Source organism: Palaemon carinicauda, chromosome 34, assembly GCF_036898095.1.
Source record: "Palaemon carinicauda isolate YSFRI2023 chromosome 34, ASM3689809v2, whole genome shotgun sequence".
Lineage (NCBI taxonomy): Eukaryota > Metazoa > Arthropoda > Malacostraca > Decapoda > Palaemonidae > Palaemon > Palaemon carinicauda.
The window spans coordinates 71,967,642-71,981,103 of NC_090758.1; the positions used below are offsets into that span (position 1 = coordinate 71,967,642).

The following is a 13,462-nucleotide window of genomic DNA, read 5'->3' on the forward strand; positions in this document are numbered from 1 at the left end:
TGGCTGGTACTGCTAGGGTGTCACAGCCCAGACAAAAATAAGGTAACTAAGAACAATTCACCAAACATCACTTCACCTATCCCTTTTATCTTTGTCTCACACAAAGCCAAGATATCCATCCTTCTATTCCTAAACATACTTCCAATCTCACATCTTTTACTCTCTATCGTACTACATCCACGCACATTCAAACACCCCAAAACTAGAGTGTGGGGAGCAGTCACTCTCCCCCCAGCTCCACCTCTTTGATGTCTCACAGGATTATAATACAGGAGAGGGGGTTCCCAGCCGCTCGTCTCGTCCCTTTTAGTCGCCTCTTACGACACGTAGGGATACGTTGGCCCTATTCTAATTGTTTTTATGACCCCGTGGCCATAGGGGAAAAAATGGGGGGAAATGCCTTGGTATATGTAAAAAAGTAAAATAAATAACTGATAAAATGACAAATTCGGAGATAATTTGTATTTTTCCTAACCATACAAACCTTAGCTATTTACATAGGGTATTGCTTTCGGCGTAGCTGAAATGGCGAACCATTAGATTTTTAACGAGGGTTAACTACCCCTGCGCTAGTTAGCAGGGGTAAGGGAGGGGTAGCTAGCTACCCCTCCCCCCTCACACACTGGTGAACCGATTCACTTCGCTTAGAGGTAGGACTTGACTTGGGGGACAGGGCTGGCGGGCAAATATGTGTAAATAGCTAAGGTTTGTATGGTTAGGAAAAATACAAATTATCTCCGAATTTGTCATTTGTTCCGTAACCGAAATACAAACCACGCTATTTACATAGGGTGACTTACCCCTTAGGAAGGATGGAAAGTCCCCAGCCATACTGGCTTTGGTTTTACCCGGGGACTCAGAATCCGAGTGAGCAGCACTTCGAGAAAAAGAGTCCCTGCACCTCGCAAGTTCCTTGCTCCACAAGGAGTGTGCGTCCTACATAAGCTTGTGTGTGGAGGGAAGAAGCGTGACTTGTCCTAGGCAGTCAACCTGAAGACCTCTAGATGGAATTCAGGGCTAGGACTTTCCCAATACCACCTCGTCAGGGTATGGGGGACGCGACAGTATCATTTTAATACTAGGAACACAAGGAAGCATGGTTTACCTGCAGAGGTTTGAGGTCAGCTATGCAGAGAACCTAGGATGCTGCTTTCCCCAAGAGAGGGGAGGATGAAGAAAGAAGTAAGGGCCAGACATACCTCTTTCAATCATGCAGTCTGACACCGGGTAACAATGCCCCCAACCTTCTGCTACTTGTCCATTAAGGAGCCTGAGGTTAGACCAGCTGTTGTGTAGCCACCACAGGCCGATAGCAAAACGTATCGAGGCTCCTGTGGGTCACGTCCTGAAGGTAGTGGGCTGTGAAGGTCGTCCGAGGCTTCTAGACTCCAGTTTGTAGCACCTGCGTCACAGAGTAGTCTTCTTAGAGACGTTGCGATGCCTCTGACATCGTGTGCTCTAAGGCTACATGACGGAGGAGGGTCTGGATTCAGGGCGAGATGGATAGTCCTAGAATCCAGGCTGCAAAGGTATTCTTGGTGACCCTCCTCTTCGTCCTTCCTGTGCTCCCAAACAGGGATGCACGTGAGGACGAATTGCAGCTGTTCTTTAAGATAACACCTATGACTCCTTGCTGGGCATAGTAGGAGAAGGCCTGGGTCATCTGTTACAGAACGGAGAGTCGAAATCCTGAAGGAGTCAAACCGAAGGTTTGGGACTCCAAGATCTTGAGTCTAGAAACAGACTCAGGGACGAACCCGAACGTTACCTCTCCCTATCCTCTTGAATGGGCGAAGTCGTACGAGAGACCATGAAGAACGCTGATACGCTTGGCTGAAGCCAGAGTGAGCCGGAGCACCGTCTTCTAAGTCAGGTGCCTGTCAGATGACTAGCGTAATGGTTCACAGGGAGAAGCCTTAAGATCCCTAAGAACCCGAGCCATGTACCATGGAGGAGGTCTCACTTCCGACTGGGTGCAGTTAAGTTTGTAGCTTCGTATGAGCGAAGAAAGATCCAGCGAGGAGGAATTGTCTAACCTTAGAGCCTGAAGGCCAGGCTTGAGGCTGAGCGATAGGCTTTAAAGCCGAGAGCAAAAGGCGCAATTCCTCCCGCAGATGGACAATAACTCCGCTAACGCTGGAATAGTGGCATCGAGGGGAGAGATACCTCTCCCACGACACCAACCACAGAAGACTCTACACCTCGCCTGGTGGACCCCTGCGGATGACTTCGCAGGTGTCAAGACATCCGCTCCGCGACCTATGGCGGAACGCCTCTCTCAGTGAGGAGATGCTGGATGGACTCCAGGCATGGAGCCGAAGCGGAGCTACGGCTTGTGGTAGATGTAGTGGTGTGGTTGCTATAGCTCTTGTCATGGGGAAAACTCTCTCGGGAGTTCCATCAAGGGAAGCAGAAGGTTCGGAAACCACTCTGCCTGATGCTGTAGCGGAGCTATCAGAGTCATCGACAGGTTGACCGAAAGTCTGGTCTTGTTGAGCCCCCTTTCCCCACAGACCCAACGGTGGCCAGGTGTAGACGTCGATGTTGTCCCACCGATGTGGGAAGACATCTCGGCAGGGTGCCTTGGGGTCCGGGGCTGGGGAGAAGTACAGCGACAGCTTGAAATTCAAGGTCGTCGCGAACAGGACCACAAGGTCCGAGCTTTCTGGCTACTGGGGGTTCCAAAGACCACTCGGTATTCTCTATCTGCGTTGCCCTGTTCCGACTGTCGGAGAGCACATTCCTTGTCCGGAATGAAGCGAGCCGATATTGGAATTGAGTGGACTTCGGCTCATCTCAGTATCTCTACTGTAGGATGGGAAGACTGTTATGAAAAAGTACCTCCCCGCTTGATGAAAAGCAACTACCATGGTGTTGTCGCTCATGGAGTGACTCGCCGGAGCCAGTTGGGACTGTTGACGGCCAGAATATGGCCTTCATCCCTAGCCAATTGATGTGGAGGTACCCTTCTAGCTCTGGCCATAGGCTTGAGATCCTTTGGTTCAGAACGTGGGCCCCCCCCCCTTTTTTGACGCGTCCGAGGACAGCATCAAATGCGGAGGAGGGACGAGAAGATCCACTCCCTAGCAAAGGCTTCGTAGGTCAACCACCACAGCAGGATCCCTCGTTTGGCAGGTCCCATAGGACCAGAATGTCTGGGGAATCGTGGTCTTGATTCCACCGGGACTTGAGTCGCCAAAGCAGGACACTCATTCCGAGGCGAGTGTTTGGGACTAGAGGAGTCAAGGAGGAAGGTGACCTAGGAGGCGTAACCAGAAAAGGGCTGGAGACTCTCCTCGCCTGAGGAAAGGTTCTCCTACTCTCCTCCGCCTTGCTATCCTGTCATCTGAAGGGAAGGCTTAACGGAGATTGGAGACTAAACTTAAGCCTAGATATACCAGTTGTTGCGATGGAAACAGAGAAAACTTCTCAAGATTTAGCATGATCCTTAGATCTTGGCAAAGTCCCAGAGGCTTGTCTCGGCGTTGAAGGGGGGTCGATACCGAAACCGCCCGGGTAACCAGTCATCCAGAAAGCGAAGGAGGCGGAATGCCTGCGGGGCTGAGGAAAGATCGAAGCACCGCACCTTGAACTGGTATATCTGTTGCCTAGGCTGAATTCCAAGTACTTCCTGTAAAGACGGATGGATTGGGATCTGGAAGTACCTGTCTCTCGGATACAGTATGCACATGAAGTCTTGTGGTTTCCCTACAAGTCTGAGCGAAACTGTTGTATCATACTGACCGAAGTTTGTACGACAAACTTGTTCAGGGCTAAGAGGACGATGGCGGGTCGCCAGCCTTCAGGCGCTTCTTACAAGAAAGAGTCGTTTGAAGAACCTTGGGGAGAGCCGCCGACAACCTTGGAGAGCATCCTTCTAGAGCATGGTCTCACCCTCTGCCCGAGGGGCTAGCCCCTTTGCCGATCCCATGGCATAGGGGCTCAGCGACACCGGATTCGCTGACAGGGGAGGAAGAGAAGCTACGAAATGGGACACGAAACCCCTGGCTGATCATGGAGATCGTTCAGGAATCTGCCCTGAGTTGCTGCCACTTGAAAGCGCAAATCCAGGCATCCCCCCCCCCACTGGGGGATGCAGGTAGGGGTTGCTAATCCTAGCGTTTGCGGCCTAGGCCGCCCCCTCTAAGATCATTACCCTCCCAGGAGGGCTCCTCGCCCTTCGTCCCCGACAGGAGGGGGGAGGCTGCATAGACACCTTGTCTAGCTTCCCATGCCAGTTCTGGTGTCCTAGGTTGAACGAGGCTGTAGAAGTTGAGGCGCTGGAGGCTGGTAGGGACTGGATATAAGCGACTTGGAGGAGCGAATCGTGATGCGATTCTCCCCACCTCTCAGCAGCTCGTTCCTTGTCCTTGGGCTGAAACAAGCCCCTTCCAAGGATGGAAGAGAGTCTGGGTTGCCGAAATCCACGGTAGGGACCAACGAGAGAAAACCTCTCGGTCACTGCATCTCAATGCTTCAACATCGAGTTTGTCGACAAGTTCGACACTTGGTGTCGGGAAACGAAAGGTGCACGTGTCCGAGAGGAGGAAAGTTCCATAACCTTCCCGGAGCTTCCTTGTATAAAACCTTGGGTCGCGACCGGATGGTCAGAGACTCAAGCTCGACGATCAGCCACGAGGTGGCCTGCCTGGCACCCTTCGTGGCTTCCTCCTGGTTCAAGATTCCCGAAGATGAAAATGTCACCTGCCCGGCGGAGAGTTTCTCGAGGGAAAAAACCCCAGAAGGTCCGTTGCACGGAATGTTGGAGAGGAAGAGCTAGATCAGGCTACCCCATGATCTCGAAGTATTCCCGCTGTTGACAACTGACAGAGGCAGTGTCAGCAGCCACCGTTGGAGGGAAGGGAATCGGGCGATCCTGAGGAGAGGGATGATGGGGCCTGCCTGAAGAGGGAGAAGAATGTTACCCAGACTCTTCTGAAGATTCTTCATGGTTTGTACATGTCATGCTCTGCGCTTATGAGGTGAAGATCGTGACTATGATGATCTGAAAGTACGCGCTCCAGAAATACTCGCCAGGTTGTTCGTGTTGCGAAAACCCGACGGGAATCGCGGTCGAAATCACCCTTGGCGCTCGCGCGATGGTACAATCGTTGGTTCGCGCGCGGGCGAACATGTGTGCGCATGCGCGTGAGGACGTGTGAGCGCGCGGGCACGGTCGGAAGACCGAAAAACGCGTAAGTGAGCGATGGCGCGATTGGCGAGCGATGGTTCATTGCGGGAGATGGCGCGTTGGCGAGCGATGGTGCGTAGCGACCGATCGCGTACAGGAGAGCCAACGCGTGGCCGCGTACCGCGGACTGAAGCGTGGATGCGTTGGCGCGTTGAAAACGCTAGCGGTCAGGCGAAGAATCGCGCTCGATCGCTAGGAGATCGATGGAGCGCGGTTGCGCGGCCGGAAGATATCAGCGAGGGGCAGAACTAGATGGTGAGGTTGCGCATAATAGCTAACGCTCGTGGGCAAGTACAGAAGACTTCTCATGGGCGCGCGGGCGCTAAGAGACTCGGTCAAATCTAGAGCACAGAAGATCGTCAGCGAGGAGGTGAAGGAATCAAGACTTTCGCTTCCACCCACATCTGAAAGCTCGTGGAGAACGCTGGTGTGCCTTGCGCACATCAGGAAAAGGGCGAGCAGATGTGCGCTGGCGAGAAGGCAAACGAGGGTGTAAAAAGAAGGAACAATCTCCTTGCCTGTGCCTAGATCCAAAGATCGTGGGCGCGAGGGCGAAGGTTGGCGCGCATTGCGCACATTAGAAAAAGGGAGCGCAGATGTGTGCTGGCGCGCAGGTGATCGTGGGCGTACAGGAGACCGTTAGCGCCTAAGGTGCCTAGCAGGAAAGGGCATCCAGATGCGCGCTGGCAAGCTGAAGAGGGCTGGCGCACAGAAGGACTCCGAGGCGCAGGTGAGCGCTGGCGATCAGGAGATCTACGGCAAGACTCAGCTACAGGAGATCGCAGGAGAGAAGTCTGGAACACAGCAGGAGAGCGCAAGAGCGCTACTGCGCGCGAGTGCGCATGAAAACATGGGCGCGCAGGTAAAACCTAGCACTTAAGTGACTTACCCACAATGTGGAGTAAGCCCTTAGCCCCACAGTGACCGGTGCTCGTAGGAAACGAGGTACGTTGGCGCCCACAGCGCATCTGCGTCCAGGAGAAGGTCTGGCAGGAGGATCCTCTGCGGGGAGGGTGAAGATGAAGACGACCACAGGCAGGAGCACCATCATCAGACCTCCGAAGAAGAGTCTCTGTAGTGAACTCCCCCAAGGGGGAGAAGCACTCGCAGGAGAGACCGTGGCATCAGCTGCCCCCGAAGGAGACTGAGCCCTCAGCAACAACAGCAACAACAGCAGAAGGAGACCTCCAAAGAGGAGTCTCTGTGAAGGGGAAGAAACACTCGCAGGAGAGACCGTAGGGCTCAGCTGTCCCCCGAAGGGGACTGAGCCTTCAGCAACAACAGCAGGAGTCCTGCGAAGAGGAGTCTCTATGAGTGTCCTCTCTCGCGAACGAGAGAGGAAAACTTCGTAGAAGAGACTGAAGATGGGGCCCAAGGGCCGAAGGGTCAGCCAGTGACCTAGGAGCCAACCTCTGAAGAGGCGCTCCTGCAGCTGCTCAGCCCCTTGAGCGTAGCTGCAGGTGCGACCGCTCAGCACCAAGAGCATAGTCGCACAAAAACTATGGTCCGAGAGGTAACCGCTCAGCCCCTTGAGCAAGGTTACAAAAGCGGTCGCTCAGCACCAAGAGCAAAACCGCCGGAGGACCAGGAACATATAATTATTAAAGGTAAGAGAAGTTTCCCCCGAAAGGGAAAGACACTCAAACCTGGGCAGGTAACCTCCCTCGGAAGGGAAGTTACCCACCCAAGGAGGCGAACCTCCGGAGAGTTCTAACATGAACTGAAGAGCTGTCGGGTGCCTCGGGAGAACTACCAGAAGGAGACACGCCCCTGACGAAGTCCTATAGAGGAGGCAGCAACAGCCGACTCCCCGAGTCCCAACAAGACAGCTCTGCTTCGTTGTCACATTAGGCAAACGGAAAACAGATCGTTAACTGTGAAAATAAAAAGTAATTAGTTAACATTCATTCCCAAGGGAAGACTCCGAAGAGGAAACCCGAGGGAAAAGAACACAAGAATTACATGACAGGCAAGAGCCCCAACCCCACCTACACTCACGGGAAGGGGGAAGGGCGAGAACTGTAACCAAAACTGAATAATAACAGTTATAAAAATGCAATTCGTAAAGGAATGTTCACTAAAAGTAAGAACGAAACACCCCGAAGGGAAACATTCTATAAAACTGAAAAGTTAACAAATACAATTAGCTTTAACAATAAAAAAATAATTAAGATAAAAAGTACTGCGTAGCAACTCCACCCGAAAGGAGGAGCTATCGTAGAAAACGTAGTAAAAGGTGAACGACCTCCAGAGAGAGAGAGAGAGAGACCGTAGTCAAACTACACTCTCGCGATCCTACGCTGAACCCCACCTTCCCCGTAGGAAAAGAGGAGTAGCGGAGAACAGAATAATAAGTCCAGCGATGACGACTCCCCACGGCGCCCGTGGAAGGAGGCGACCGAAGGACCAAGGAAGAGATCGCGGCCCATGAAAATACATCGTAGTGGCCTGACTGCCGGCGGCCACACGGTGATATCGTACACACACACACACAGCACGAACACTGAAAAGGAAACTTACTGATTTCTATACTCAAATATATACATAAACATAAAAAAATGTTTACATCTATACATGAGTAAAGAAAGTAAGTAATTAAGTGAAGACAAAACAATAAAAGGCTGCCATGCGAGGACGGGAACAGAGACATCCGTTCATCGTCCGAGCCATAAGCGAAGTGAATCAGTTCACCAGTGTGTGAGGGGGGAGGGGTAGCTAGCTACCCCTCCCCTACCCCTGCTAACTAGCGCAGGGGTAGTTAACCCTCGTTAAAAATCTAATGGATCGCCATTTCAGCTACGCCGAAAGCAATACCCTACGTAAATAGCGTGGTTTGTATTTCGGTTACGGAACAACTATGAAATGAGGACTTACTTCTTCACAAAAGCTGTGTCAGTTGGGAGCAAGAATTCCCAGACAGACCTTGCTGGACAATATGCCGAAACGCCCGACAGAATTTCCTTAATGTCGTTACCCGGTAGTCTTATTGTCTCGGTCACTTCGGATCGCCGCAAGACCGTATTCTTGGTGAACATGTATAACTGTAAAGAAAAGTCAATATTTATTACAATATATCACAGATAAAAGAGATTTAAGCTATGAAACATCAAAACCTACGTAACTATTATCATTACGTATCTTTTCTTCATTATCTTCTATCACCTAATCTGTCTTTCTGAATTTCCAACAAGGTTGGATCTCCAAGTGACACCTCTTTCCAAGATTTCCTATTCCTTCCGACCGGTTTCATTAGTAATGTCACTTCCAATTTACATTTCTTCCTTATTGCTTTGCATCACATGTTAAAACCATCTCTGCTTCTGGTCAACACATTATTAGGCAGTAGGCTAGCCAGGGCGCCAGCCACCCATTGAGATACTACCGCTAGAGTTATGGGGTCTTTTGATTGGCCAGACAGTAGTACATTGGATCCTTCTCTCTGGTTACGGTCCAGTTTCCCTTTGCCTACGCATACACTGAATAGTCTGGCCTATTCTTTACATATTCTCCTTTGTCCTCATACACCTGACAACACTGAGATTACCAAACAATTCTTCACCCAAGGGGTTACTGCACTGTAATTGTTCAGTGGCTACTTTCCTCTTGGTAAGGGTAGAAGAGACTCTTCAGCTATGTTAAGCGTCTCTTCTAGGAGGACACTACAAAATTAAACCATTGTTCTCAAGTCCAGGGTATTGCCATAGCCTCTGTACCATGATCTTCCACTGTCTTGGGTTAGAGTTCTCTTGCTTGTGGGTACAATCGGGCACACTGTTCTATTTAATTTCTCTTCTTGTTTTGTTAGATTTTTAGAGTTTACAAAGGAAATATATATTTTAATGTTACTATTCTTAATATTCTATTTTTCATTGTTTCCTTTCCTCACTGGGCTATTTTCCCTGTTGGGGCTCCTGGGCTTATAGCACCCTGCTTTTCCAACTAGGGTTGTAGATTAGCAAGTAATGATAATAATAATAATATTCCAATCATGATCTAAGTTTGCATCTTATCAAAATCATTTTTTTTTATCAGTGCCAGTCTTCTGCTGCATAGATCAGTACAGGACTTGTGGACCCAGAACGGGATATTTTTAGTTACCAATACAGTAAAACCCAAAGAGATCTGACGTAAAGTGAATTTTTGCATTGCAAAATTATTCATATGTTCCGTATGCACATTTTGAACATGAAAATCTGCTGTCCTTTTATATAAACCAGAAAACTAGGAGGAATCCAAAATCAAACCATTGTTATCTAGTCTTGGGTAGTGCTATAGCCTCTGTACCATGGTCTTCCACTGTCTTGGGGGTAGAATTGCTTTCCATGAGGTACACTATTCTATGTTATTTCTCTTTTTCTTGTTTATTTGATGTTCTTATAGTTTATATATGAAAGATCTATTTTAATGTTGTTACTGTTCTTGGGATATTTTTTAATTATTCATTACTTCTCTTGAAGTTCATTTATTTCTTTATTTCCTTTCCTAACTGGGCTAATTTTCCCTGTTGGAACCCTTGGGCTTATAGCATCTTGTTTTTCCAACTAGGGTTGTAGCTTAGCTAGTAATAATAATCATCGGAATACAGTAAATGTGCTGGGAGGAGAGGAGCACCTAACCTCCCTACATTTCTCAGTTTTCTATAGAGGTTAAGAATATTTATCTATAAATCTAAATTGAGGTTAAGAATATTTATCAATAAATCTATAATTAAATAGAGGTTAAGAATATTTACCTATAAATATATAATTAAATAGAGGCTAAGAATATTTATCTATACAGTAAATCTATAATTAAATAGGGGTTTAAAATATTTATCTATAAGTCTATAATTGAATAGAGGTTACGAATATTTATCCATAAAATGATATTTTCATAATAAAATAAATTTTTTGAACATACTTACCCGCTGGTTATATAAGAATGGCTAGCGTTCCTGACGCCTCGGCAGAACTAATTCAAAACTCGCGGCTAACGCAGGTATGTCAGGTGTACACTAGTGCCCTGGTGGACTACAGGTAGAACTACCCTCACTTCATCAGATTTTTCTTGCCTCTAGGTCTCCAGAGGGAAGGAGGGTGGGATTATAACTTATATAACCAGCGGGTAAGTATGTTCAAAAATTTATTTTATTATGAAAATATCATTTTTAAACATAAAACTTACCCGCTGGTTATATAAGAATGGCTGATTGACACCCTTGGTGGCGGGTCTGAGACAGCAATTTGATTGAAAATTCACTTAATAGTTACATATAACTAAAATAAGCGGTTCGTACCTGATAAGGAAACAGACTGCAATGGTTCTCTGCCTTATTCTGTCTGTTATCCTTAAAAGATCCAGCGGTCCACCCAGGGGGCTGAAGATCTCTAGGAGCTGTCAAACGGTGCCATAACCTCTAACATGACAGGACCTCAACTAATACCCTTGTTCCGGGCGCTCTCTAGGAACAACACGACCACCTGACCAAATCAATAGATTGCGGAAGACTGTCGACCAGTCTACACATACAACCTTAAAGACAACAAAGTTCCAAGAGAAAGAAAAAGGGTACTGGGTATTAGGGGAACGTAGTGGTAGATCCTTCACCTACTACCGCATTCGCAGCAACGAATGGACCCAAAGTATAGCAGTCCTCATAAAGAGTCTGCACATGTTTTAAATAATGAGATGCGAATACAGATTTACTTCTCCAAAAAGTCGCATCCTTATGCTTTGCAGAGAACGATTCTGTTTAAAAGCCACTGAAGTAGCCACTGCTCTTACTTCGTGAGCCTTCATCTTGAGCAGTCTAAGATCTGCCTCATTACACTGTGAATGAGCTTCTCTAATTAAAAGCCTCATAAAAAAGGAAAGCGCATTTTTCGACATAGGCTGCGAGGGCTTCTTGCCAGCACACCAAAGCGCCTCCGAGTTGCCTCTCAAGCTCTTTGTTCTTTCTAAATATATCCTTAAAGCTCTAACGGGACAGAGCACTTTCTCTAACTCATCGCCCACTAAGTCATAAAGATTGGAAATCTCAAAAGATTTTGGCCATGGTCGAGAAGGAAGTTCATTCTTGGCCAGAAAACCCTGCTGCAAAGAACATATTGCTTTTCCGTTTCTAAATCCAATGTTCTTGCTGAAAGCATGGAGCTCACTTACTCTCTTAGCCGTTGCCAAGCTCACCAAGAACAGGGCCTTCAGAGTCATATCTTTAAAAGTAGCCGAGTGCAGAGGCTAGAACCTGCCACTCATAAGAAATCTAAGTACCACATCCAAGTTCCAAGCTGGTGATACTTGATGACATCTCTTAGATGTTTCAAAAGACCTATATAAGTAGATCTTGTAAATCTTTATTGTTGGAGAGATCCAGATTTCTATGTCTGAAAACTGTTGCCAGCATACTTCTGTATCCTTTAATCGTTGGGACCGAGAAGTTACGCTTATTCCTCAGATCTAAAAGGAAGTCGACAATCTGTGCTATAGAGGTATTGGAGGAAGAAACCGAGTTAGCTCTACACCATTCGCTGAAAACCTCCCACTTGGACTGACATACTCTAATGGTAGAGGTTCTCCTTGCTCTTGCAATAGCCTTGGCTGCCTCCTTCGAAAAGCCTCTACATCTTGTGAGGCTTTCGATAGTCTGAAGGCAGTCAGACGTAGAGCTCAGAGGTTTTGGTGATTTCTTGCCAAATGGGGCTGTCTGAGAAGATCTGCTCTTAACGGGAGGCTTCTCGGCATGTCCACTAACCACTCCAGGATCTCTGGGAACCAGACCCTTGATGGCCAAAAAGGAGTGATTAGAGTGGAAACGCGTAAACATCCATGTGTGTCCAATCCAGCAGAAACGCGTCTATGTGAGCTGCCTTGGGATCCGGTACCGGAGAGCAATACATTCCCGACATATTTGTTTTTGAGGTTGCAAAGAGATCTATGAGGTGGCGACCCAATAATCGCCACAGCTTCTTGCAAACCTCCAGATGCAGCATCCATTCCGTGGACAGAACTTGGCCTCTCCTGCTGAGCCAGTCCGCCCTCACATTCTTGGCTCCTTGAATGAATCGAGTCAATAAAAGAATCCTCCTTTCCTTTGCCCAAAGGAGTAGAGATTTCGCTGATTCGTACAGCAGCTTTGAGTGGGTCCCCCCCTCCTTCGCTATGTACGCTAGGGCCATCGTGCTGTCCGAATTGACCTGTACCACCTTGTCCAGGACAGCCCCTCGAATCTTTCTAGGGCTAAGTGTACTGCTAATAGCCCCTTCTGATTGATATGAAGAGCCTTCTGATCCTTTGTCCAACACCCTGAGATCTCTCTTCTTCCCAATGTTGCTCCCCACCCAGAATTTGAGGCGTCTGAAAACAACAAGAGGTCTGGGTTCCTCTGTTCCAACGAGAGGCCCTCGTTGAGTTTGTGAGCATTGTTCCACCACTAAAGATGTGATTTGATTGTATTCATAATGGGAATGCTCTCCTTGTCGAGACTGTCTCCCCTTTTCCAATGAGCATTGAGGTGGAATTGAAGAGGGCGCAGATGCAATCTTCCCAGAGATACAAACTTCTCTAGGGACGAGAGGGTTCCCAGAAGACTCATCCATTCCCTTACCGTAGTGACTCTTTTCTCTAATTTCTGAGTATAACGCACGTAAGCTACCCACTGACTTTCCGTTAACGAAGAACATTCTTCAAACCGATTCCCATAAGCACACGATTTTCCTCTACCACCAAATAAACCGTCCAATTGAATGTAAATAAGCGAGTGAATTTTCAACGTTCCGACCAGCACGACCGGCAGGAAAAATCTGATGAAGTGGGGGTAGTTCTACCTGTAGTCCACCAGGGCACTAGTGTACACCTGACATACCTACGTTAGCCGCGAGTTTTGAATTAGTTCTGCCGAGGTGTCAGGAACGCTAGCCATTCTTATATAACCAGCGGGTAAGTTTTATGTTTAAAATCTATAATTAAATAGAGGTTAAGAATATTTATCTATAAATCTATAATTAAATAGAGGTTAAGAATATTTATCTATAAATCTATAATTAAATAGAGGTTAAGAATATTTTTCTATAAATATGTTATTTTTATTAGTAAAATAAATTTTTGAATATACTTACCCGATAATCATGTAGCTGTCAACTCCGTTGCCCGACAGAATTCTATGGAGGGATACGCCAGCTATCACAATACTAGAAGGGGGTGTACTTACCAGCGCCACCTGTGGCCAGGTACTCAAGTACTTCTTGTTGACACCTCCTCAATTATTCCTCGGTCCACTGGTTCTCTCTGGGGAGG

General features: G+C 47.7%; 1 protein-coding gene across 2 annotated transcripts in view; it reads right to left on the reverse strand.

Annotated features, from left to right (window-relative positions):
• The window catches only part of LOC137626444 (DNA-directed RNA polymerase III subunit RPC5-like), a 167,189-nt gene that overhangs the window by 16,150 nt on the left and 137,577 nt on the right, over window positions 1–13,462 (reverse strand). For both annotated transcript variants that reach the window (XM_068357438.1, XM_068357439.1), the window contains one exon: window positions 8,066–8,232. In XM_068357438.1, coding sequence (XP_068213539.1) covers window positions 8,066–8,232 — 167 coding nt within the window. The remainder of the gene's footprint in view (window positions 1–8,065; window positions 8,233–13,462) is intronic.